Genomic DNA, 26,090 nt, shown 5'->3' with positions numbered 1-26,090 from the left:
AAGAATCAACAAGTGGGACACAATCATGAAGTGGAACGAAATTTATTGGATATTTCAAACTTTGTTAACAAATAAAAAAACTGAAAAATTGGGCGTGCAAAATTATTCAGCCCCTTTACTTTCAGTGCAGCAAACTCTCTCCAGAAGTTCAGTGAGGATCTCTGAATGATCCAATGTTGACCTAAATGACTAATGATGATAAATAGTATCCACCTGTGTGTAATCAAGTCTCCGTATAAATGCACCTGCACTGTGATAGTCTCAGAGGTCCGTTTAAAGCGCAGAGAGCATCATGAAGAACAAGGAACACACCAGGCAGGTCCGAGATACTGTTGTGGAGAAGTTTAAAGCCGGATTTGGATACAAAAAGATTTCCCAAGCTTTAAACATCCCAAGGAGCACTGTGCAGGCGATAATATTGAAATGGAAGGAGTATCAGACCACTGCAAATCTACGAAGACCTGGCCGTCCCTCTAAACTTTCAGCTCATACAAGGAGAAGACTGATCAGAGATGCAGCCAAGAGGCCCATGATCACTCTGGATGAACTGCAGAGATCTACAGCTGAGGTAGGAGACTCTGTCCATAGGACAACAATCAGTCGTATACTGCACAAATCTGGCCTTTATGGAAGAGTGGCAAGAAGAAAGCCATTTCTTAAAGATATCCATAAAAATTGTCGTTTAAAGTTTGCCACAAGCCACCTGGGAGACACCAAACATGTGGAAGAAGAGGCTCTGCTCAGATGAAACCAAAATCAAACTTTTTTGGCAACAATGCAAAACTTTGTTTGGCGTAAAAGCAACACAGCTCATCACCTTGAACACACCATCCCCACTGTCATACATGGTGGTGGCAGCATCATGGTTTGGGCCTGCTTTTCTTCAGCAGGGACAGGGAAGATGGTTAAAATTGATGGGAAGATGGATGGAGCCAAATACAGGACCATTCTGGAAGAAAACCTGATGGAGTCTGCAAAAGACCTGAGACTGGGACGGAGATTTGTCTTCCAACAAGACAATGATCCAAAACATAAAGCAAAATCTACAATGGAATGGTTCACAAATAAACATATCCAGGTGTTAGAATGGCCAAATCAAAGTCCAGACCTGAATCCAATCGAGAATCTGTGGAATGCACTGAAAACTGCTGTTCACAAACGCTCTCCATCCAACCTCACTGAGCTCGAGCTGTTTTGCAAGGAGGAATGGGCAAAAATTTCAGTCTCTCGATGTGCAAAACTGATAGAGACATACCCCAAGCGACTTACAGCTGTAATCGCAGCAAAAGGTGGCGCTGCAAAGTATTAACTTAAGGGGGCTGAATAATTTTGCACGCCCAATTTTTCAGTTTTTTTTATTTGTTAAAAAAGTTTGAAATCTCCAATAAATTTTGTTCCACTTCGAATACTTTCGCAAAGCACTGTATACCCGCATACCGCTAGTCTTCAAACATTCCTCACAATGGGGAGCTGTATGTCCCAGGAGCAAAAATACGCCCCCAATTTATGTAGTATGGCCTCTTGCACCCAAGTGCATGTGCACTTAAGTTGGTTGGATCGAAATTTGGTGGAGCTTGGTAGAACTGGTTGTACTTCGATCCATCTATGGCCCTTTCACTTCATGAGAAGTTGAACTAATGATTCACCTCTCACAGACAGGCTTGATGGAAAATGTTTGTTCGATCAGAGCTGCAGCCATTAGGCTGCAGCGCTGATTAGGGTGTTCTAAAAGCAGAGGAGTCCCTACTGTTTGAATACAGTAAGACAGCGGGGAGGATGCCTCCATACACCTTGCCTGTGATGCCTCTATCCACCAACCTATGAGCTAAAGGGGGCCTCCAATGCGGCCCCTGACATCACCAAAGGGCCGCACATAATGTTCAGTAAATGTAATGCTTGAGAGGAGTGTCAGACTGAAGACCTTACAGAGAAAATGAGGGTCAGAGAGTGAGGATAGGATACATTGTTGGCTGGGGATATGCTGCAAAAGGTGATACCAAAACGATGATGGGCCCAGATGAGGAGGCAACATGGTCAAGTGTCAGGCCCCCCTGGGGACCCTGCGATCCCCAAGCAAACGCGTACTACAGACAGCTACCAAGAGCGTCACCAGAGGAGGGAGACTCAAAGATCCCCACCAAATACCAACAAATGTGAAAACACATGAACCATGGTTCTCATCCAGCTGCTCTCCCAGAGCCTACTGCCAGCTGCGGTTCCATACAGAAAGTTCTGGATTTATTCCTTTTTCACGTGAAGCCATCTCCATTTTCTGGGCGGATATTGCACCCGGCTTCTCATTACACATTAATCCATTTCCCAGCACTGAACACACTCCACTGGATTCCCTCTTCATATAAAACATCTCCTAGCTAAGCTGTGGCCATCCAGTTCTCCAGACAGCGCTGAGGTTAATGTGAGTTCAATACGAGAGAATCCAGAGAGGTCATCTAGAGAGCGTCAGACGATGGGCCCAGATCCGGAGGCGACGTGGTCAAGTGTCAGGCCCCCTGGGGACCCTGCGAGCCCCGAGCAAACGCTTACTATAGACAGCTGCCAAGAGGGTCACCAGAGGAGGGAGACTCCAAGATCTCCACCAAATACCAACAAAACATTCCTCTACTGAGAATCTCTGACAATTATTTCTTGCTGGGTGTAGTGGAATTCACGTAAGCCGGTATTTTCAGGACACAAATAGAGTCATTATTTTCACAAACTTTGATCTTCAAGCAAAACTCCAGGCACAACCGATCAATACATTGCTGGAATCAATAAAGGAGAAGTTCGGGGGGGAAGCTGGTTTGGCTGTACTACTTCTGTGGGGTGCAGTTCGTTAAAAAAAAAATTAAACTCAATTTTTTTCATCAATTTAGGGCAATTTGTATTCTGCTACATATTTTTGGTAAAAGAAAAATCCCAATAAGTGTATTTTAATTTTGCGCAAAAGTTATCGCGTCTACAAACTAGGGGAAAGATTGATGTCATTTTATTTCTTTATTTTTTTTTTTTTACTAATAATGGCGGCAGTCTGAGGCCCCGTTCACACTGGGGCGATCCGACTTCCCAGGGCGACCTCCGAGGTCGCGGTGCGAGCAGCGCGCCTCGACCTCGGAGCGGCCGGCACGGACTTCATAGCATTGAAGTCTATGACGGTCGCTCTGGGTCGCCCCAAAGAAGCTCCGGACCCTTTTTCTAAGTCGGAGCGACTTGTGTCGCTCCTATTAGAACGGTTCCGCAGCTTCTCTATGGAAGGCGACCTACGGCGACCTGTGAGGCGACCAGGTCGCCCCAGTGTGAACGTTTTAGCAGGACTGACACATTGCAGATCAGACACCTAACTGACATTTTTGGGGGGACCAGTGACATTACAGATGGTAAGAATGGTTCCAGGAGGGGTGATTTGGGGGGATTTGTGTTAGGAGGGGGGGAACAGGACTTGTGCTAGGAGGGGGATTTGGGAGGTTTGTGCTAGAAAAAGTAGGGGAAGGGATTTGTGCTAGGATAATTTTTTTTTTTTTTTTTGGGGGGGGGGGGGGGGATTTATGCAATTTGGGATGATTGGGAGGTATTTGGGCTAGGAGGGGAACTTTGGGGGGGAGGGATTTGTGTTATGATGGGAAAGATTGTGGGGAAGGGGAATTTGTGTTGGGGGGATAATTGCGCGGGCGCTGGACCCAAATAAAATTGATGTCCTTTTTTTCCCACAAATAGAGATTTCTTGTGGTGGTTTTTTTTTTTATTTATTGCGCTATAAACAAAGAGCGACAATTCTGAAAAAAAAAAAATATATATATATATATATATATATTTTGCTATATAACATTCTCAATAAAAAAAATTCCCAATAAAAAAATTTAAAAATCAAATCTTTTCATCATTTTAGGCCAATTTGTATTCTGCTACATATTTTTTGGTAAAACCAAAATCCTAATAGGCGTATTTTGATTGGTTTGCGCGAAAGTTATCGCATCTACAAACTAGGGCAAAGATTTATGTAATTTCTATTTATTTATTTACTAATAATGGCGGCAATCGGTGATTTTTAGTGCGACTGCGACATTGCAGCGGACAGATCAGACACATAACTGACACTTTTGGGGGGTACCAGTGACATTACTACAGTAATCAGTGCTAAAAATATGCACTGTTACTGTAATAATGACACTGGCAGGGAAGGGGTTAACACCAGGGGCGATCAAAGGGTTAAGTGTGAGCCTAGGGGGTGTTTTCTAACTTGTGTGGGGGATGGGCTCAATAGATGAACAAAGAGACCTGTGTTCCTAAATAGGAGGAACACAGAATCCCTGTGTTCATCACTAACAGAACGGCGGTCTGACTTCATGGGGAGTGATCGCGGGTGGCTGGCGGGCGGACATCGCATCCGCCTGGACCGTCTGATTGGCTCCCCCTCTGGCCAATCGGTGGGGATGCGTGCCCCGCTATTTATTACACAAAGCGACGTACAGGTATGTCGTTTCACGTAATCGAGCCAAACTGCCGCAGTAAAACTACAGCGGCTGGTTGGCAGAGGGTTAAAGTAGTTGTAAAGCCTTTCGAGATTTCACCCCATTGCATTCTATGCTGTGCTGAGCCTGATCCGTTCCAGTGATGTGCCTGAGCGCAGCCGCTCCAGCTGCTGTCTCTCTCCTCATTGGACAGATCGATAGCAGCAGAAGCCATTGGCTCCTGCTGCTGTCAATTCCTGTGATGTGGGAGGCGGGGCTGTGTTCCGCTGTCTGTGTCAATAGGTGCAGCAGCAGGACTCGGGGGCGGGCCGAGTGGAAAACAGCTTTCTGAGGGGGTCCCTTAGGAAGAGAACTAGCCAGGAGCGCTCATGAGGGACCCCAGAGGAGGATCAGGGCTGCTCTGTGCAACAGCATTACACAGAGCAGGTAAGGGCTCACTGCACACTGCAGCTCAAAGGAGCTCAAAGTCTGCACACTACAGCTCAAAGGAGCTCGAAGAATGCACACTGCAGCTCAAAGAAGCTCAAAGAATGCACACTGGAGTGGAAAGGAGCTCAAAGAATGCTCCTTGGAGCGGAAAGGAGCTCAAAGAATGCACACTGCAGCGCAAAGAAGCTCAAAGAATGCTTACTGCAGCTTAAAGGAGCTCACAGAATGCTCATTGGAGCGGAAAGGAGCTCAAAGAATGCACACTGCAGCGCAAAGAAGCTCAAACAATGCACACTGAAGCAAAAAGGAGCTCAAAGAAGCCCTTTTGAGCTTTTATTTATTTTTGCGTTTTTGAGAATAGCTAGTGCCCCAAAGAAGCTCAAACGTTTATTCCAGCTTTTTGTTTTGTTTACACAGTGGTTAATACTATCTAGGAGGGTTTGTGAAAAAAAAACTCTTATGCTCAAAAACGCGCACAAGAGTTCAAAAAAGCGTCTTCAAGCTGAAATAAAAGCTTAAATGCCTGCAAAAGAAGCGATTCTGTTTGCGCGCTATTTTTTTTTTTTTCTTTTCATTTTTTCATTTTTGCAATATGCTAATTGCAGCAAATTTGCGCCACGTTTGGGGTGCCATTGCAGTGTCACGGGAATCGCGTGGACGTCCCACAACTTGCAGTGGTCCGGGCTCGTGGGCAGAATCGCCTATATGTGAATGGAGCCCAAGAATCGAGGACATGCCATTTTAAGATCAGGAGGAGGAGTACATTTTGAGATTGCGATTTTTTTTTTTTTTTTTTTTTTGTTTGTTTTTTTGGTTTTTTTTTTTTTTTTTAAATCATGCAGCTCTAGTGTATGTGGATAGAAGTATTTGCTGGGACTGGCACTTGTAGTACATTGTGGAGCGGAGACTTGCGCAGTTGGCTGTGCTCACCTTGCCTCGGGCTAGTCGGCGGCCTTTCTGCCAAGCTGCTGCAATATGGCAGAGGACGCCCGGCCTCGGCAAAAAAACAATTATTGCAATTAACCTGTGGCTGGTATCCGGAAAGCAGAACATGCCAGGCTTCCGCCAAAGCTTACTACAGCGTGCGAAACGCGTTGTCTGCTTGTAGAACGCTCCCCCTGCCGCAGTGTCTGTGTGCGTTGTTCTGGGGATACAAAGCCGTAATATCAACTGTGACCGCAGAAGCCAGAAAGGTTTTTAGTTTATTTTGGATACAAAAAAATCATTCTGGGGTTTGCTCTGAAGAGTATCTTAACCACTTCTGGACTGGAAGATTTACCCCCTTAATGACCAGGCCATTTTTTTTTGTGATTCAGCATTGCGTTATTTTAACTGACAATCGCGCAGTCGTGCGACACTGTACCTAAATTAAATTGATGTCCTTTTTTCCCCCACAAATCGAGCTTTCTTTTGGTGTTTATTTCTCTATCGCTCATTGACAGACGTAGTCTTCTTGATTCTCAAGAGCTGGGTTATGTTGTCTCCGCAGGAGTAGGACTAGGCAGAATGACAAAACGTTCTGGCTCCACCCTAGGGGGCAGTCCCTGAGGGTATATCCTCCCTCTCTCTGCTACAGGGAATCAGTTTTTTTCTGTCTAGTCAGGAGTAAGGACCTAAGTTCCTTGCTGGGATCTTTTGGTCCTGGCAAGACTTTTTTTCTTTAAGAAAAAGACATTTTTTAGGTAGTTTTCTCCAGTGTTTTTTTCCTGTGAGATCTTCAAGCAAAAATGCCGGACTGGGCGACACTTGTGGTCACCCCAGCCGGCCTACGAGCGCGTGCAGACCAGGCATTGCGCTTGGTCGGCCGCGACATATTCAAGTAAGTATGCGGGGCCGGGCGACGGGCTGGATGTGAGATCCAGTGGTCACCCCGGTTTCTGCCTAAAAGCGCGTGCAGACCAGTGCGCTGAGTCGGCCGCGACGGAGTCCCAGTAAAGGGACTGACTTTGCGAGTTAAAAGCTCGCTTGGACGCCAGGACCAGAGAGTCGAGGCGTCCACAAACCCCCACCTCGGTGGAGAGGGTATTATGAAGAGAGGGTGCCTGTCGGTTCGGTATGGTGAGTAAAACGTTCCCTTTTTTCCTCATTTATGAGGCAGTATATATTATGGGCCCCTCCATATATGGTCAGTATATATCTGACACTTACAAGTCCCCCTTGTAATACAGCATGTGTTTGTGGGAAGTGGACTTGGTTCAAGAGCTAACACTCTACCCAGCAGACTGTAACATTACAGCAAACATAGGAGGTATAATCCTACCTTATGTGCAGTGTATCTCTGTAGATCCATATGTCACCTCTCAGCAGAGTGCAGGTGGATGTGCTGGGAAGACGATATCGGCGGTCCGCCGCCATTTTGCCGTAGACCGAATGCATGTATGTCCTCAGGTCACGCCGGCCGCCATGTTTTTGGAGTCTTATGTCTCTTCTATGGGGGCGGCCATGTTTTGTGAGCCCAGCTTCCTCGTGGAGGGCTGGGAACGCCGGAAGGCGTACACAGGGGGCGGAGCCACGCCTTCTGCCCGGGAAAAAGCAAACAGCTCCTTCCAGTCTGTGTAAGACAGACGCTGGCTGCAGTTTGTTGGAAACTGCACTGCATCGGTTGGTGAGCCTTGGGGGTCCCTCTCTCTCTCTCTGGGATCGAGAAGCAGGTACTCTGAGGGGCGCTATTGCGCTAGGGGGAGACACACAAAAAAAAAAAAAAAAAAGTTTTTTTGTTTTTTTCTGGCAAAGTGTCCTGTATTAACATGGACCCTGCCACTCATGTATCTCCTCCGGATCCCCTCGAGGGGTCTGCGGGATCCTCCAGCACCCCATTGACAATTGAATCTTTGTCAGCTATTATGGAAACTTTTGTGTCCCGGGTGGAAGTGGCTTGTCAGGGACAGGGCGCAAGAAAGCGACCCCCGCCTAACCCCTTATTATCTGAAACCTCGGATTCAGACTCTGAGCCTATTTCTGCAGTTGCAGGTACTTCATCTGGTATTGGTGTCTCGGGTCCTGTCTCTTCAGACAGTGAGGAGGATGTTTCGGCATCTGCCATAGCCCGAGAGGAAGCGTTGGTAAACGCACTCATTGTATCTGTTCAAGAGACTTTAAGGTTACAGGGTATTCCATCAGAAATAGCTGAAACTGAGATCCCTTTTGGGACTAAAAAGCGCATCAAAGTGGCAAAGGTTTTTCCATCGCCCAAATGTTTTGGCAATCCAATCGATGAAGAATGGCGTCTGCCAAAACGCACTTTTAATATTTCCAAACGCATTGACAGGCGTTATCCGTTTGAGGAAACCCTTATTAAGAAATGGACAGAACCACCTGTGGTGGATTCACCAATTGCTAGATTGAATAAAGCCACGGTTATTCCTTTAGAAGACGCTCCGTCTTTTAAAGATCCAGTGGATCGCAAGATAGAAGCTATGTCTCGCACCATGTTTTCCTTGATTGGATCAGCTTTCAGGCCAATAATTGCTATTGGTCTGGTTTCGCAGGCTGTAACTGAATGGACCAAGTGGTTGCGCCGGGACTTAGAAGAAGTCCCTCAGGCGGTATCAGATTTGTTGGAACAAATGATACAGGGGTTACAGTTTGTATGTGATGCGGCGTTAGACGCCACTCCATTAATGGCGCGAGCATCAGTCTCAGCAGTGGTTCTCAGGCGTACACTGTGGCTAAAAGGTTGGATAGCCGACCAAGGTTCCAAAAAAGCTTTGGCTAATATCCCCTTTTCAGGAGAGCGTCTATTTGGAGCCAACTTGATGAGATCATTAAGGATCTCACCGGTGGAAAAAGCACCTTTTTACCGCAAAATTTTAAAGGTAAAGGAACTCGTCAAAGACGAGGGCCTTCTTTTTCTGCTCACAAGAGGTTTTTTCGTCCCGCGGGTGAAAAAATTAAGTCCTCCAAGGTTCCTACAGGAGGCGTCAGGGGTCGTTGGTCGGGCAAGCAAAAGCCCGCCCCCTCCAGACCTGAAGATAAACCATCCAAAGCCTGAAGGTGCGCCCCCACCCATAACTGGGGTGGGGGGACGTCTTCGCCGGTTCCCGGATCCATGGCTTTCCAGAATCCCGGACAAATGGGTTTGCGAAGTCATAAAGTCAGGGTACAAGATCGAGTTTCGATCTCTCCCACCGGCGCGATTCTTCCCTTCCAATATCCGACTATCTCCGGATCGTCTAGAAGATCTGCGGAGAGCAGTCACAGATCTACTACAACAAGGAGTGGTAGTCCACGTTCCTTGGACAGAACGGTTTCAAGGGTTTTATTCAAACCTGTTTACAATACCCAGGAAAGAGGGCAAAGTGCGTCCAATTCTGGACTTAAGAGCACTCAATTCTTTCGTCAACATAAGAAGATTCAGAATGGAGTCCATTCGCACGGTAGCAGCCTTCCTGCATCCAGGGGATGTCCTAGCGTCCATAGACATCAAGGACGCCTATCTTCACATTCCCATTTTCGCAGGACATCAGCGTTTTCTACGCTTTTCCGTAGAGGAGAACCACTATCAGTTTGTGGTGTTACCTTTCGGTCTCGCCACGGCTCCGCGGGTCTTCACAAAAGTGTTGGCCCCAATGTTGGCACTTCTGCGCCAAAGAGGTATATCGATTCTAGGTTACCTAGACGATCTTCTGCTTCATGCAGAGTCTCCTCAGACCTTGCTACAAAACATAGAAATTACTATGATTTCTTTACAGGAATTCGGGTGGCTGGTGAACCAGCAAAAGTCTTTTCTGGTTCCCACCCAGAGGCTCGAATATCTGGGTCTAATTCTAGACACAGTCAGGACAAGAGTGTTTCTTCCGGTAGGGAAACTTCGAAAGATTCAATCAGCAGTCCAGTTGTTACTGTCCAACAGCTGGTCTTCCCTTCGGACTTGCATGAGGGTTCTGGGGTTGATGGTGGCTTCATTCGAAGCAGTCCCATTTGCCCAGTCCCATACCCGAATTCTTCAGCAAGAGATTCTCCTCAGACGGAATCGGAATCCGGAATCCCTGGACAATCAGATACGATTGAGCAAACAGACCAGAGAGTCTCTGGTTTGGTGGCTTCGGTCTCCAATGCTCAGCCAGGGAAAGTCATTTCTGCCAATATATTGGACGATAGTGACCACGGATGCCAGTCTATCCGGATGGGGAGGAATTCTCGGTCAATTATCTGCCCAGGGACTTTGGTCCCCGGAAGAATCCAGATTACCGATAAATGTATTGGAACTGAGAGCGATCAGACTTTGTCTGATTCACTGGACCGAGCAGCTCCAGGGCAGCCCGGTTCGGATCCAGTCGGACAATGCCACGGCCGTGGCTTATGTCAATCACCAGGGGGGCACCAAGAGTGTCCGAGCGGCCAAAGAAGTGGCTTGCATTCTTCGCTGGGCGGAACGATTTGTTCCAGCAATCTCTGCGGTGTTCATTCCGGGGGTGGAGAATTGGCAGGCAGATTATCTCAGCCGTCAGACCCTGGATCAGGGGGAATGGTCCCTCCATCCAGACGTTTTCCACCAGTTGTGCCTACGGTGGGGCACCCCGGATGTGGATCTGTTGGCATCACGATTCAACAGGAAAGTTCAGAGATTCGTGGCTCGCTCCCGCGATCCTCTAGCAGAAACCGCAGACGCACTGATCGCCCCGTGGGGGCAATACCAGCTAATATATGCCTTCCCTCCTCTCGCGTTACTGCCAAGACTTCTTCGCAGGGTAGAGGAGGAAGGAATCCCAGTAATCCTGGTAGCTCCGGACTGGCCTCGTCGAGGTTGGTACGCCGACATGGTCAGACTGGTGGCGGACGTCCCGTGGAGACTTCCTCTCAGAGAGGATCTACTGTCTTAGGGACCGATCTTCCATCCTGCTTTACGATCGCTGGCTTTAACGGCCTGGCTATTGAGACCCAGGTGCTGAAGGACAAAGGTTTGTCAGCTTCAGTTATTCCTACTCTAGTTGAAGCAAGGAAAGCGACTTCCAGAAAGATTTATCATCGCACATGGAAGTCCTACATTGCATGGTGTGAACCTTTGGGGTTCCGTCCTCGGTCTTATTCGATTAGTCGAATATTGGCTTTTCTGCAACAAGGGGTTGAGCAGAAACTGGCCTTGAGTACTATCAAGGGTCAGGTCTCAGCATTAGCCATCTTCTTTCAGAAGCCTTTGGCTACTCATTCCTTGGTGCGGAATTTCATCCAGGGGGTGCGACATCTGGCTCCGCCAGTGCACGCGCCGTTACCCCCCTGGGATCTTAATTTAGTGTTGTCGGTTCTTCAGAAACCTCCCTTTGAAGATATTAGGGAGATTCCTCTACCCACGTTGTCCCAGAAGGTGGCCTTCTTGGTGGCTATTACTTCTGCACGCAGGGTGTCAGAACTGGCCGCATTATCTTGTCGTTCACCATATCTGGTGGTTCATAGAGATAAGGTGGTTCTTCGTCCGAATCCATCCTTCCTACCAAAAGTAGTTTCAGAATTTCATCTGAATGAAGAAATTGTATTACCTTCCCTGTGTCCTAAGCCCAGTCATCCTCGGGAATTTGCTTTGCACTCCTTGGATGTGGTCCGGGTGATCAGGGTATACTTGAAAACGACAGACTCGTTTCGCAAGACGGATTCACTTTTTGTGATCCCAGATGGACCCAAAAAGGGGTTGCCTGCATCTGCCGCGACCATTTCCAAATGGATCAGACAGACGGTAGTACAGGCTTATTCTATTAAGGGTCGGGAGCCCCCGTTCCCTGTTAAGGCGCACTCCACTCGGGCACTTAGTGCGTCATGGGCCTTTCGCCATCAGGCGTCAGTGGTCCAGGTGTGCAAGGCGGCTACCTGGTCGTCGGTGCATACCTTCTCTAAACATTATAAAGTTGATGTAATGGCATCGTCTGATGCCTCATTTGGCCGCAAGGTTTTGCAGGCCGCAATTTGAGGAGACCAGTGGTCTACCTCGAGGGTTTTTTTCCGTTGGAAATTTTTTTCTTTTAGTCTCATTCTTTGTTTATAATGAGCCTTTAAAACTTCTAGTTTGGCACCGGTTGGGCCTACTAGATTGGATTTGATTTTGTCAATCCCACCCCTCATTTGTGGCACTGCTTCTGGATGTCCCAGCTCTTGAGAATCAAGAAGACTACGTCTGTCAATGAGCGATAGAGAAAAATGGATTTTTGTAAGAACTTACCGTAAAATCCTTTTCTCTTAAGCTCATTGACAGACGTAGTACCCGCCCCTCTATCATTGAGTTGGGTTGGGTTAATTTCTCTGTACTGCTTTAAACAGAACTGATTCCCTGTAGCAGAGAGAGGGAGGATATACCCTCAGGGACTGCCCCCTAGGGTGGAGCCAGAACGTTTTGTCATTCTGCCTAGTCCTACTCCTGCGGAGACAACATAACCCAGCTCTTGAGAATCAAGAAGACTACGTCTGTCAATGAGCTTAAGAGAAAAGGATTTTACGGTAAGTTCTTACAAAAATCCATTTTTTTTTTTTTTCGCTATAAACCAAAAAAGAGCGACAATTCTGCTATACAGTAAACCCCCGCTCCATCGCGGTTCAGTTTTTGCGGTCCCGGTATAGTGCGTTTTTTTTCTGTAATGTTATTTTACTATATAAATTATTGAAAATTAAATATTTTTGTGTTTTCCATAGCTCTTGCTCTGTCTCTCAGTATCTTTTATGTGTTTAAATGAGTTTCTATTGTTTTAAAAGTGTGTTTAACCACTTGCCGACTGCGCACAGTATATTTACGTCGGCGGTCAGCCCCTCACAGGCAGAGTGACGTAGGTCTACGTCGCTAGCCTGTGAGGGTCTCAGGAGTGAGCGCCCGCCGCCTGAGGCGCGCTCCCGGACCCCCCCCACGCGTGTGACCGGCGGACCCGATCGTCCGCCGGTCACTCGCGATGGTCGGTAGAGAGGGAGAAAGTCAGACAGCTAGTGTAAACACGCCGCCTGTCATTCTCCCCGGTGTATGAATGATGATCATACGGTTCTACTATGTAGAACCATTGATCAGTGTTCATACATCTCAAGCCAGAGCCAATCACAGTTAGAATCACGCCCCTAGGGACACACATAGCCCCTCCCTCTCAAAAAAAGTTAACCCCTTCCCTGCCAGTGTTATTATTACAGTAACAGTGCATATGTATAGCACTGATTACTGCAGTAATGTCACTGGTCCCCCCAAAAAGTGTCAAAAATGTCAGTCAAGGGTCCGATCTGTCCGCCCAATGTCGCAGTCCCGCAAAAAAAATCGCAGATCGCCGCCATTACTCGTTAAAAAAAAAAACACCAAAAATGACAGAAATCTTTCCCTTTGTTAGTAAACGCGATAACTTTTACGCAAACCAATCAAAATACGCTTTTTGTGATTTTTTTTTTTTTTACCAAACATATGTAGCATAAAACAAATGTAGCATAAATAAAATGTTAAAAAATCTAGATTTTTACTTTTTTTTTTTTTTGGGAATTTCATATAAAAAATGTGAAAAATATTGTTATTTTTGCAAAATTGTCGCTCTTTTTTTGTTTATAGCGCATGATCAAAAAATCACACAGGTGATCAAATACCACCAAAAGAAAGCTCTGTTTGTGGGGGAAAAAGGACGCCAAATTCGTTTAGGTACAGCGTCGCACAACCGCGTAATTGTCCGTTAAAGTCACGCAGTGCCGAATCGCAAAATAGGCCCTGGTCAGGAAGGGGGTAAAATCTTCCTTAAAATGTTAAAACAATAAAATGCTTTTACACATACAGTGACCGTAAAAAAAAACATGCCTACAATGCATTTTAATAGGGTTTTTCTATTTCGCGGATTTTCACTTTTCGCGGGTGGGTCTGGAACGTAACTCCCACAATAGAGGGGGGTTTACTGTAAGGATTCCGTCTCCCCCCCCCCCCCCCCCCCATAGCCCAGACATATGAAGAATACGGGAGATTGGTGTCACATGGACCACACAGCCAGTACACTTCCCACATATTCCTGCAGCTCCTTTAATATTTCTGTAGGCCTCTTGCAGCCTCCCTGACCAGTTTTCTTCTCGTCTTTTCATTAATTTTGGAAGGACATCCAGTTCTTGGTGATGTCACTGTTGTGTCATATTTTCTCCACTTGATGATGACTGTCGCAGAGATAGAGAAGGTAAAAAAGGGGGAGGGGTATGTCTGTATATTAAGAACAGCATACAGGTAAATATGAGGGATGATATTAATAATGGAGCTATGGATGAGGCAGAATCCCTATGGGTAGAGCTTCAAAGGGATGGCACAGCGGGGAAGTTAATATTGGGCGTATGCTATAGGCCCCCCAACCAGAGGGAGGAGGGTGAGGCGGCCCTCCTTTTCTCTAGCGCTCATCGACAGACGTAGTCCTCGGTGATACACCACCTTCGGGTTATGTTACCTCCGCAGGAGCAGGACTAGACAGGAAATTAAAAAGCTCTGGCCACACCCTAGGGGCAGTCCCAGAGGGTATATCCTCTCTCTCTCTGCCTCAGCAAATCAGTTATTTTCTGTCTAGTTAGGAGTAAGGACCTAGACACCTTGCTGGGATCTTAGGTCCTGGCAAGAAAATTTTTCTTAAAGGATTTTTTTTTTTAGACAGCTTTTTTCTCCAGTGTTCCTGTGAGATCTTCAAGCAAGAAAGCTGAACTGGGCGACGGGCTGGATGTTGAGATCCGGTGGTCACCCCAGTTCAGCCTACGAGCGCGTGCAGGCCATAGCTCCGCGCTGGGTCGGCCGCGACAAAGTCCCATTAAAGGACTGTCCACGCGAGTTAAACGTCTCGCCGAAACGCCAAAGACCATGAGTCACGGCGTCCGTATCGGTCGACAGCCCTCCCGCCCCGGTGGAGAGGGGTACTGTCAGGAGTTGGTGCCCGCCTGGTTCCGGTATGGTGAGTAGTATGTTCCCCCTTTTTCCCTGACGGGTTTTGTGGTGAACGCGGGCCCCTCTCTGTATGGTAAGAAAGAGTCCTTTCTATCCTATAACATGTCACAAATCCTCCTACTTTGAGTGTGATTTATGTGTGCAAAAGCCAGGAGGCTTGGCTTGGGAGCTAACAATCTATTGTATACATGTTTTAAAGATGTAATCTGTGGCATTCTGGGAATCTTATGGGTTAAGTATAAGCTACCTACCAGTCAGAAGCCACGGACATGTAGGCTGTCTTCCAAATCAGATCTCCAGCTATTAGCAGGCCTCCCGAACGGCCACGCGGTCCGCCAGGGCCGGTACCGCCAACCACGCCATATCCCCATGCAAGAGAGAGTGTTGTGTGTCCTGCAGCACACCGCTATTCAGTTTAGGCCGCCGCCATTTTTTTTGCTGGATCGCACGAGCCGCCATTTTGGCGTAGCCTCGTGTCTCCAGCATGGGGGCGGCCATGTTTGAGGTGATCCTACACCTCGTGGAGCTTGGGGGAGGCGCCGGAAGGCGTGCAGAGGGGCGGAGCCGCCTCCTTTCTTCCTGGGCAGCCAGCCAAAAGACTTCCTGTTTGTCAAGACAGCGCTGTAAGCTGTTGCAGTTTAACTCTGAGCATCAAGTGGTGAGCCTGGGGGTCTATCTCTCTCTCTCTCGATCGATAGGGATCCCTAAGCAGGTAACACTAAGGGGCTTTTTTGTGGCGCTGGGGGTCAGAAAAAAAAAAAAAAAAAAAAAAAAAGTTTTTTTCTTTACTTTTGAATTAGATTATCCAGGAAGTAACTGGAGTTATTATGGACCCTGCCACACATATTCCCCCACCTGTTTCCCTCGAGGGGGCCTCGGGACCCGCCGGTGCACAGAGTATAGAGTCATTTACAGCAATTTTGGAGTCTATGGTGGCTCGGGTGGAGGCGGCCTGTCAGGGACGGGGGTCAAGGAAGCGACCCCCGCCTACCCCTATACCATCTGACACCTCTGACTCAGATTCAGAGATGGTCACGGCAGTTGCAGGTTCCTCTGCAAGGGCTGTTATCCCAGGTAAAGCCCCCTCAGACAGTGAGGAGGACGCTTCTTCTCTTGCTATAATTCAGGAAGAAGCATTGGTGGACGCACTAGTTGTGGCAGTGCAAGAAACCTTAAAACTTGAGGCTTTACCGGCAGAGGCAACTGAAACAGAGAGGCCTTTTGGGACTAATAAGCCCATCAAGACGGCGAAGGCTTTTCCTGTACCTAAATGTTTTGGTAATCAGATTAAGGAGAATGGGAGCATTCTAAACGTACCTTTACTATTTCCAAGCGTATTGCTAGACGCTATCCGTTTGAGGAATCCATCATTAAGAAATGGACGGTACCACCAGTCGTGGATCCGCCTATTTCCAGGCTGAATAAAGCCACGGTTATTCCAGTGGAGGACACTTCGTCTTTTAAGGATCAGGTGGATCGAAAGATAGAAGCAGAGTCCCGCACTATCTTTTCTCTGATAGGGTCAGCATTTAGACCAGTAATCGTTATTGGTCTAGTTTCCCAGACACTTACGGAATGGGCGAAAATGGTACGCCAAGATCTTAGGGGAAAAGATATTCCCCAGGAGACATCTGATTTGATGGAAATCATACAAGGGCTACGGTTTATCTGTGACGCAGCCTTGGACACTACTCCCCTATTAGGGCATGCATCTAAGTTAGCAGTGATCCTCAGACGTGTGCTGTGGTTAAAATGCTGGTCAGCTGACCTAGGTTCCAAAAAGACCTTGACCAATCTCCCCTTTCAGGGGAATTGTCTATTTGGAGCCAACCTAGATGAAATCATTAAGGATGCCACTGGGGGCAAAAGCACTTTTTTGCCACAGGCTGCAAAAGCTAAGGGACCTCGCAACAAGCGAGGACCTTTCTTTACCGCCCATAAAGGGCGCCCGGCTGGTACTAGCGGGAAAGGCAAGACTCCTCCAGGAGGGTTCAAGAAGGGGACCAACCCAGCCAAACCCGAAGCAAAGGAGTACACAGCCTGAAGGTGCGCCCCCACCCGGTTTCAGGGTGGGGGGACGTTTTCACCGGTATTCAGGACATTAGATCGAGCATCAACCACTACTACCGGTGCGATTCTTCCCTTCCAACATTTAAGTACCACAGGAAGCGGTAGTTACCGTTCCCTGAAAAGATCTTTTCCTTTACCTTTTCCTAAGATTAGTCCCGATACCTCACAGGAATCGGATCTGGTTGACCAGATAGGCCAAGTAGCCTCTAGTCGGGTGACTTCGGTCCCTGAGGTTCAACCAGAAAAGATCACCTTTCCTGATAACTATCAGGTATCTGATAAATGTGTGGGAACAGAAAACGACCAGACTTTCTCGGATGGTCGGGGCCAGATAGCTCTAGGGACGCCTGGTTCAGATCCAATCAGCGCCAGTGGTCCTAGAAATTCTAGGCTGGCCTCCTCAAGCCGGCCTGGCCGACTTGGACATGTTAGTCGCAGACGTTCCGTGGGAACTTCGTCTCAGGGAGTGTCTGTGGTCTCAAGGACCAATTTACCTTCGTGCTTTACAGTCGCTGGTTTTAATGGCCTGGCCATTGAGACCCAAGTACTGAAGGACAGAGGTTTGTCTACTTCAGTCATTCCTACCCTTATTAAAGCAAGGAAAGCGACTTCCAGCAAAGTCTATTATCACACATGGAAGACTTATATTGCGTGGTGCGAATCTTTAGGATTTCCTCCACGTACCTATTCGGTGACTCGAATATTGGCCTTTTTGCAACAAGGGGTTGAGCAGAAGCTAGCCTTGAGCACCATCAAGGGTCAAGTTTCAGCATTAGCAATCTTCTTTCAGAAGCCTTTAGCTACCAAATCCTTGGTGCGGAATTTCATCCAGGGGGTGCGGCACCTGGCTCCTCCAGTCCGCGCGCCCTTACCGCCCTGGGATCTTAATTTGGTTTTGTCGGTTCTACAGAAACCTTCCTTTGAAAACATCAGGGAGATTCCCTTGCTTACTCTATCCCAGAAGGTGGCCTTCTTGGTGGCTATTACTTCTGCTCGCAGGGTGTCAGAACTGGCTGCATTATCATGCCAGTCACCATACCTAGTGATTCATAGGGATAAGGTAGTACTTCATCCTAAGCCATCTTTTCTTCCTAAGGTGGTTTCAGATTTTCATCTGAATGAAGATATTGTACTACCTTCCTTGTGTCCTCAGCCCAAGCATCATCGGCAACATGCGTTGCATTCCTTAGATGTGGTTCGGGCAATCAGGGTATACCTGAAAGCTACGGAATCATTCCGTAAGACGGATTCACTTTTTGTGATCACGGATGGCCCCAGAAAGGGTTTGCCTGCATCTGCCGCAACCATTACCAAATGGATTAGACAGACGGTGGTACAGGCTTATTCTATTAAGGGTCAGAGTCCTCCGTTCCCTGTTAGGGCGCACTCCACTCGAGCGCTCAGTACTTCCTGGGCCTTTCGCCATCAGGCGTCAGTGGTCCAGGTATGTAAGGCGGCCACCTGGTCGTCGGTACATACCTTTACAAAATTCTATAAAATTGATGTGACGGCATCGGCGGATGCCTCATTTGGCCGCAAGGTTTTGCAGGCCGCAATTTGAGGAGACCGGTGGTCTACCTCGAGGGTTTTTTTCTGTTTGAAAATTTTTTTGTTGAGTCTCATCATTAAGGATGAGCATTGTAAACTTCTAGTTGGCACCGGTTGGGCCTTCTAGATTGGGATTCGATTTCCATTTTCCCACCCCTCAGTTGTGATACTGCTCTGGGACGTCCCGAAGGTGGTGTATCACCGAGGACTACGTCTGTCGATGAGCGCTAGAGAAAAATGGATTTTTGTAAAATCTTACCGTAAAATCCTTTTCTCTTAGCTCATCGACAGACGTAGTCCCCGCCCCTCTGTTTTGGAGTTGGGTTGGGTTAAATTCTCTAAGCACTGCTTTTTCACATAACTGATTTGCTGAGGCAGAGAGAGAGAGGATATACCCTCTGGGACTGCCCCTAGGGTGTGGCCAGAGCTTTTTAATTTCCTGTCTAGTCCTGCTCCTGCGGAGGTAACATAACCCGAAGGTGGTGTATCACCGAGGACTACGTCTGTCGATGAGCTAAGAGAAAAGGATTTTACGGTAAGATTTTACAAAAATCCATTTTTACAGATAGGATTGGCAGCAAGGATGGGAAATGTCATTATAATGGGGGACTTTAATTATCCAGATATAGACTGGGCAGAAGGAACCGCGCACTCAGCCAAGGCTAGGCAGTTCCTAAATGTTTTGCAGGACAATTTTATGGGTCAGATGGTGAATGCACCGACAAGAAACAATGCGGTACTTGACCTACTGATTACCAACGATACAGACCGGATCACGGATATAGAAATACGGGACAACTTAGGAAACAGTGACCATAGGTCAATAAGTTTCAGTATTAATTACAGGAATAGGAAGCTGAGGGGAAATATAAGGACACTGAATTTCAAAAGAGCCAATTTCCCAAAGCTGCGCTCGCTGCTAGAAAATATCAATTGGGATAGAACCCTGGAAACAAAGAACACGGAGGAAAAATGGGAGTGCTTCAAGAGCATACTAAACAGGGGGATTGGCCAGTGCATTCCAAAGGGAAATAAATTTAAAAGAGCAAAAATAAACCCTGGATGGCTAAACTCCAACATAAAAATGTATATTAGTGCTAAAAAAAAGGCCTTCAAAAAATACAAGACTGAGGGGTCATTGGCAGCATTTAAGCATTACAAAGAGTGTAATAAGAAATGTAAAGACGAAATCAGGGCGGCTAAAATAGAACACGAGAGACATATAGCGGAGGAGAGTAAAAAGAACCCCAAGAAGTTCTTTAAGTATATAAACAGTAAGAAAGCGAGGCCAGAACACATTGGCCCCGTAAAAGATAAGGGAAATATGGCCACTGAGGACAGAGAAAAGGCGGAAGTGTTAAATAATTTCTTCTCTTCAGTCTTCACAAAAGAATCGGGGGGCTACACGAACCCAGCTTGTAAGGCCAATAATACACCTCAGAAAGTGCCGCCATGGTTAACAGAAGATAGACTTAGAGCTAAACTAGAGAAACTTAACATAAATAAATCCCCGGGACCGGATGGCTTGCACCCGAGGGTTCTTAAAGAGCTCAGCCAGGTGATTGCCAGACCATTATTCTTGATCTTTAAGGATAGTTTACAAACGGGTATGGTGCCAGCTGATTGGAAAAAAGCCAACGTGGTACCAATATTTAAGAAGGGGCCGAGATATATCCCGGGTAACTATAGGCCGGTCAGCCTAACATCAGTAGTCTGCAAAATTTTGGAGGGGATGTTAAGGGACCACATACAAGACTTTAGTAATGAAACTGGTATTATAAGTAGTAATCAGCATGGATTCATGAAAAATCGTTCTTGCCAAACCAATCTATTAACCTTCTACGATGAAGTGAGCAGCCACCTAGATAAAGGTAAGCCTGTGGATGTGGTGTATCTGGACTTTGCAAAGGCCTTTGACACCGTTCCCCACAAATGATTACTGTACAAACTAAGGAAGGTAGGTATGGACCATAGGGTGAGTACCTGGATAGAGAACTGGCTCCAGGGGAGAGTACAGAGGGTGGTGATTAATGGGGAGTACTCGGAGTGGGCGGGTGTGGAAAGTGGGGTCCCCCAGGGTTCTGTCCTGGGACCAATCCTGTTTAATTTATTCATAAATGATCTAGAGGAGGGGATATCTAGTACAATCTCAGTATTTGCAGATGATACTAAATTAGGCATGCCAATATCTTCTATGCAGGATGTGGAAATCTTGCAAGCAGACCTAAACAAAATAACGGGGTGGGCAACTACATGGCAGATGAGGTTTAATGTTGATAAATGTAAAGTAATGCACCTGGGTGCCAGAAACCAAGCTACTCACTAGGGGGGGAACCTCTGGGTGAGTCTAGGATGGAAAAAGACTTGGGGGTACTGGTAGACAACAGGCTTGGCAGTGGCATGCAATACCAAGCCGCCGCAAGCAAAGCCAACAGATGTATAAAAAAGGGGATTCACTCCAGAAATAAAGAGATTATTCTCCCACTCTACAAGACTCTGGTCCGGCCACATCTTGAGTATGCTGTCCAGTTCTGGGCACCGGTCCTCAGGAAGGATGTGCTGGAACTGGAGAAAGTCCAGAGAAGGGCAACAATAATAATTAGGGGAATGGAGGACATCAGCTATGAGGAAAGACTACAAGCACTGAACCTTTTCTCTCTGGAGAAAAGACGATTGAGGGGGGATATGATATCAATGTACAAATACTGTACTGGTGACCCGAGCATAAGGAACAAACTATTCAGAGAAAGGAGGTACAATAAGACATGGGGCCACTCACTAAAACTAGAGGAAAGGCGGTTTAACCTTAAAGTGCGTAAGGGGTTCTTCACTGTAAGAGCAGTAAGGATGTGGAATTCTCTTCCACAGGCAGTCGTATCAGCCGGGAGCATCGATAGTTTCAAGAAACTAGTAGATGGACACCTTAAAGACCACAACATACAGGGGTATACAATGTACGATTAAAAGCAAACACACACACGCATTCATAGGTTGAACTGGATGGACTGATGTCTTTTTTCAACCTTACTAACTATGTAACTATGTAACTATGTGACTGTATTCACTGTGTTCCATGGTATATCTAATGCCTTGGAGATTCTTTTGTACCCTTCTCCTGACCTTTAATAATGAGATCCCTCTGATGCTTTGGAAGCTCTCTGAGGACCATGGCTTCTGCTGTAGGATGTGAGTAAGAAAATGTCAGGAAAGACCTACTAGAACAGCTGAACTTTATTTAGGGTTAATTAGAGGCACTTTAAATGATGGCAGGTGTGTTCCAACTCCTATTTAAAACGAGTTTGGATATGATTGCTTAATTCTGAGCACAGCTACATCCCCAGTTATAAGAGGGTGGGCACACTTATGCAACCACATTATGTACCCCCCCTCCTTAAAAGATTTCAGTTTGTTTTTCAACTGAAACTGAGTTGTACATTTTATAGGTCACCTTAAAGGTGGAAAAAGTTCTGAAATAATTTTTCTCATTTTTTTTTACATCACAGAAACCTGACATTTTAACGGGGGGAGGTTGTAAATTTTTTATATCCACTGTATACAAGACTGAACAACCGCGGGGTGATGTGGGCCTGACCTCGTTATTTTATGTCTTTCAGGTACATCAGGATAGTGGGGACTCACAACACGGTCAACAAGGTCTTCCATCTGGTGGCCTTTGAATGTATGTTCACCCATAAAACCTTCACCCTGGAGAGAGGCCTGATAGGTAAGAGGCATGATTCTGCTTGTCCCCGCTCTTCTCTGATCAGATCCCTAGAGTCTCATCACCAGTTCCTGATTTTAGAATTTGAGAAAAGATCCATGGATCTCTAAAGAGATGACTGAAATAAGTTCATTAGTTGTGATGGCCACATTCTCCATTCTCCATGGCTCTTGTATAGACATTACCTTTCTTACAGGTTCACATTTTATATATTTAAATATCGCCGTTCTCTAATTGTACCTGAAATATTATATTATACTTTTCCTATACATTGTAACAAATTGACTTTTACAAATGTAATATTTGTCACTGCCTACTACCAGCCTGCCCATGGACCATAACAATTGACATCTTATGTCCGGAATCAACAGCTGAGATGACCAAATCTGCTTGGCTACACTTCTAAACTAAAGGCCCGTACACACATAGCGATTGTCGGCCGATTGTCGGCTTGTTAGTATGATGCTTCCGACAACCGACTGCGACTTTTCGGCCGAACAGAATCTGGTGTGCAGGCATTAAAATTTTTGTTGGCCAACACCAGAACGGCCGATTGTTCGCCTATCAGTACAGAATTCGGCCGACAAACAGTAGATGAGCAAGACTGGGCATGCTCAGAGAAGAAAAAACACACGGAAAGTTAACCATCACATGACATCACTTCTGCAGTCCGCTGTTGTTGGCCGACAAAATTCGTGTGCAGTCTTTAGCACTTTTCAACCGACAGGACAGCCCTGGACAAAAGACGGCCGATCGTTTGGCCGACATTTGGTACGTGTGTACGGGGCTTTAGTACAGACTGTGTATGCTTTAAAGTGATAGAAAAGTCCTTTTATTTAGTTACAGTGCATCTGGAAAGTATTCACAGCACTTCCAAAATGGATTAATATCTTTATTTTCCTCAAAATTCTACAAACCATACCCCAGGTTCAAGTCTGGGCTCTGGCTGGGCCACTCAAGGACATTCAAAGAGTTTTCCCGTAGGCACTCCTTCGTTATCTTGGCTGTGTGCTTAGGGTCGTTGTCCTGTTAGAAGATGAACCTTCGCCCCAGTCTGAGGTCCAGAGCGCTCTGGAGCAGGTTTTCATCAAGGATGTCTCTGTATATTGCTGCATTCATCTCTCCCTCAATCCTGACTAGTCTCCCAGTTCCTGCCACTGAAAAACACCCCAACAGCATGTTGCCGCCGCCACCACGATGCTTCACTGTAGGGATGGCATTGGCCAGGTGATGAGCGGTTCCTGGTTTCTTTTAGACATGACACTTGCCATTCAGACCAAAGAGTTCAATCTTTGTTTCATCAGAGCAGAGAATTTTGTTCCTCATGGTCTGGAAATCCTTCAGGTGCCTTTTAGCAAACTCCAGGCGCGTTGTCATGTGTCTTTTACTGGCTTCTTTCTGGCCACTCTTCCATACAGACCGATTTTCCCAGTCTGCACCAAGATTCAAGTCAGATTTTGTGCATTACCTGCAAAAAAAATTATGTTTTTAATAAGATACTCCCAAAGGGAAATCACATCTAAAGGGATGCAGACCCTTCCACTTTGCTCATTAGAGCACTGAAGGTGCAGCAGCTGATTGATAATTATAAAATCACTCCCATACAGATTTACTGAACATGGACACAGAGAAACAAACAGCTATTTCTTCTTCTTCTAGGAATCTACAACAAAGTTTGTTATAATCCCTGCAATGTACATAAATCACCCAGAGGGGAGGGTTTTATTTTCCTCAGCAAAAGTGGAGTTACTATTTATTGCGGGGTTCCACCCAAAAGTGAAACTTCACTCATCTGCTTCCTCCCCCCCTCCGGTGCCAAATTTGGTACCTTTTTAGGGTGGAGTGGGAACAGGTACACTGCCCCACCTCTGGAAGACAGCGCCGCGGCGCCGTCCCTTGGAAGTTCGGCCTCCTTCCCCTGCCGCCGAGCCAATTGGAATGCGCAGCGTGCTTCGCACATGTGCAGTAGGGAACCGGCTGTAGAGCCGAAAGGTTTCACTGCCGGTTTCCTCTAAAACGAATGGCGGCGGCAGCACCTAGCAGCCGACCTGAAAATCGGCTGAGGTGCTGAAATTGCGGGCTTCCTGAATAGGAAATGTCTATATATTAGGTCAGCAGCTACAGTATTTGTAGCTGCTGACTTTTCATTTTTTTTAAGGTAAGTCTTGACAGAATATGCTAGCATGCATCGCATACTATCACATTTTGAATTGCCTTGTAGGGAGATTTATTTATTTTTGGCTGTTAACTACGGCTTTAAGTTATTTTATTTACAGTGAACCAAAATCCATTCAAACACCAACACATAGCAAACCTAAAAGTAACGTGAACAAGTGACAGAATTCCTAACTTAAAAAAAAAAACCTAACAAACATGAAGCCTGACTAATAAAGCAAACTATATACAATTTGTACAAAATGAGGAATATGGACAAACAAGGTAAACCAGAGATGGGAAGGGGGAACCAGGACTGGGATCAGGAACAAGGGGAACAGATAAGAGGCAGCAGAGTACAGGATGTAGGTCAGGAGCAAAGATCCAGATCTAGGCTGCAAGCATAATCGGGCTATCAGGCAAGCAAAAGCAAAACACTGACACACTGTGTAATGGCAGAGGAGGACCTATATACCCTCCCAGTAGCCAGCATCAGATGGAGTCTGATTAGAGATCTGCTGGCTGCTGAGAGATGCCCCTTGGTGGACATTGAAACTACAACCTTTTGCTATGGGAAGCATAGTGCCGCCAGCAGGTGATTTGGTCCTGTAACTATGCACTCTGCAGCCAGTCAGCTGGTCCTGTGTGCTCTGCAGCCAGTCCCTAGACCCTTACAGTTGATATCCTGTATGCCCTGCAGCCATAGGGCCGGGTGTGTGTACCCTACAGCCATAGGGCCGGATGTGTGTGCCCTGCAGCCATAGGGCCCTGCAGCCAAAGGGCCCTGCAGCCATAGGGCCAGATGTGCATGCCCTGCAGCCATTTGGCCGGTTGGGCGTGCCCTGCAGCCATTTAGCCGGTTGGGCGTGCCCTGCAGCCATTTGGCTGGTTGGGCGTGCCCTGCAGCCATTTGGCTGGTTGGGCGTGCCCTGCAGCCATTTGGCTGGTTGGGCGTGCCCTGCAGCCATTTGGCTGGTTGGGCGTGCCCTGCAGCCATTTGGCTGGTTGGGCGTGCCCTGCAGCCATTTGGCTGGTTGGGCGTGCCCTGCAGCCATTGGGCTGGTTGGGCGTGCCCTGCAGCCATTGGGCCGGTTGGGCGTGCCCTGCAGCCATTGGACCGGTTGTGTGCACCCTGTGAATGGTCCTTCACTCTGCTAGTGACATGCTAACAGCTCATCAGCTTCATTCCTCCCCAGTTGTAGATCAGTAAAAAGTGACACTGGAGGGAAATACGACTTCTGATAGATATCCAAGCTTCTGTTACTAATTAAATGATAGATTTTAAGTCAGAAACTAATTACAGACTAATTTAGAAAGAAGGTGAACTTCCTGGAAGAGTTTTCTGCTTTATTAGAGCGGCGAGTAGTTTGTAGTGCCTTGAGCTGACTTGGAAAATAAAGATATTCCTGACATTTAATGGAGGTACGGAGACAGCGTGGCGATATTACCGGTACAACTACTGGTGTCGGTAATTGTGGATTCTCTCCAGGAATGGGTCAGCTCTTCCCTACACGAGAAGCTTTTTACATATAAAGTCCGTCTACAATGCAGCGGCTCCAATCTGAGGTTCCCTATAGGACGGTGTGTTCCGAGCACATAACATGCTGTAGCCTTTTACATTTACTTAGATCTACCGAGACTTTTTGAATTCCGTTATCTCAACCTGCACCTGTCTGCTCCCCTTTATAATATTCCTGGCTCTTTCTGACTTCAGTACTCACCGATGACTTGCAGTCCAAGTCCAGACTTGGGATATGACTTGGTGTGGAAACCTTTGGATCAACATGATAGCCAGGCGAAGAGAATCTTCAGAAAAAAGCCAGCAAGACCGTCTTATCGTCAACTACATACA

At 46.8% G+C, this 26,090-nt stretch overlaps 1 protein-coding gene across 1 annotated transcript in view; it reads left to right on the top strand.

The window, feature by feature from the left end:
- BTBD9 (BTB domain containing 9) overlaps positions 1 to 26,090 on the top strand; it is a gene marked incomplete at its 3' end in the record, with an annotated part of 275,828 nt that overhangs the window by 141,297 nt on the left and 108,441 nt on the right. Inside the window, exon 7 of the mRNA XM_082249306.1 lies at positions 21,978 to 22,087. Within this exon, the coding sequence (XP_082105432.1) occupies positions 21,978 to 22,087 (110 nt within the window). The remainder of the gene's footprint in view (positions 1 to 21,977; positions 22,088 to 26,090) is intronic.

This window comes from Pelophylax lessonae (assembly GCF_965119305.1).
Source record: "Pelophylax lessonae genome assembly, chromosome: 3".
NCBI classification, from domain to species: Eukaryota; Metazoa; Chordata; class Amphibia; order Anura; family Ranidae; genus Pelophylax; species Pelophylax lessonae.
This window is presented reverse-complemented; position numbering and strand designations above follow the sequence as displayed.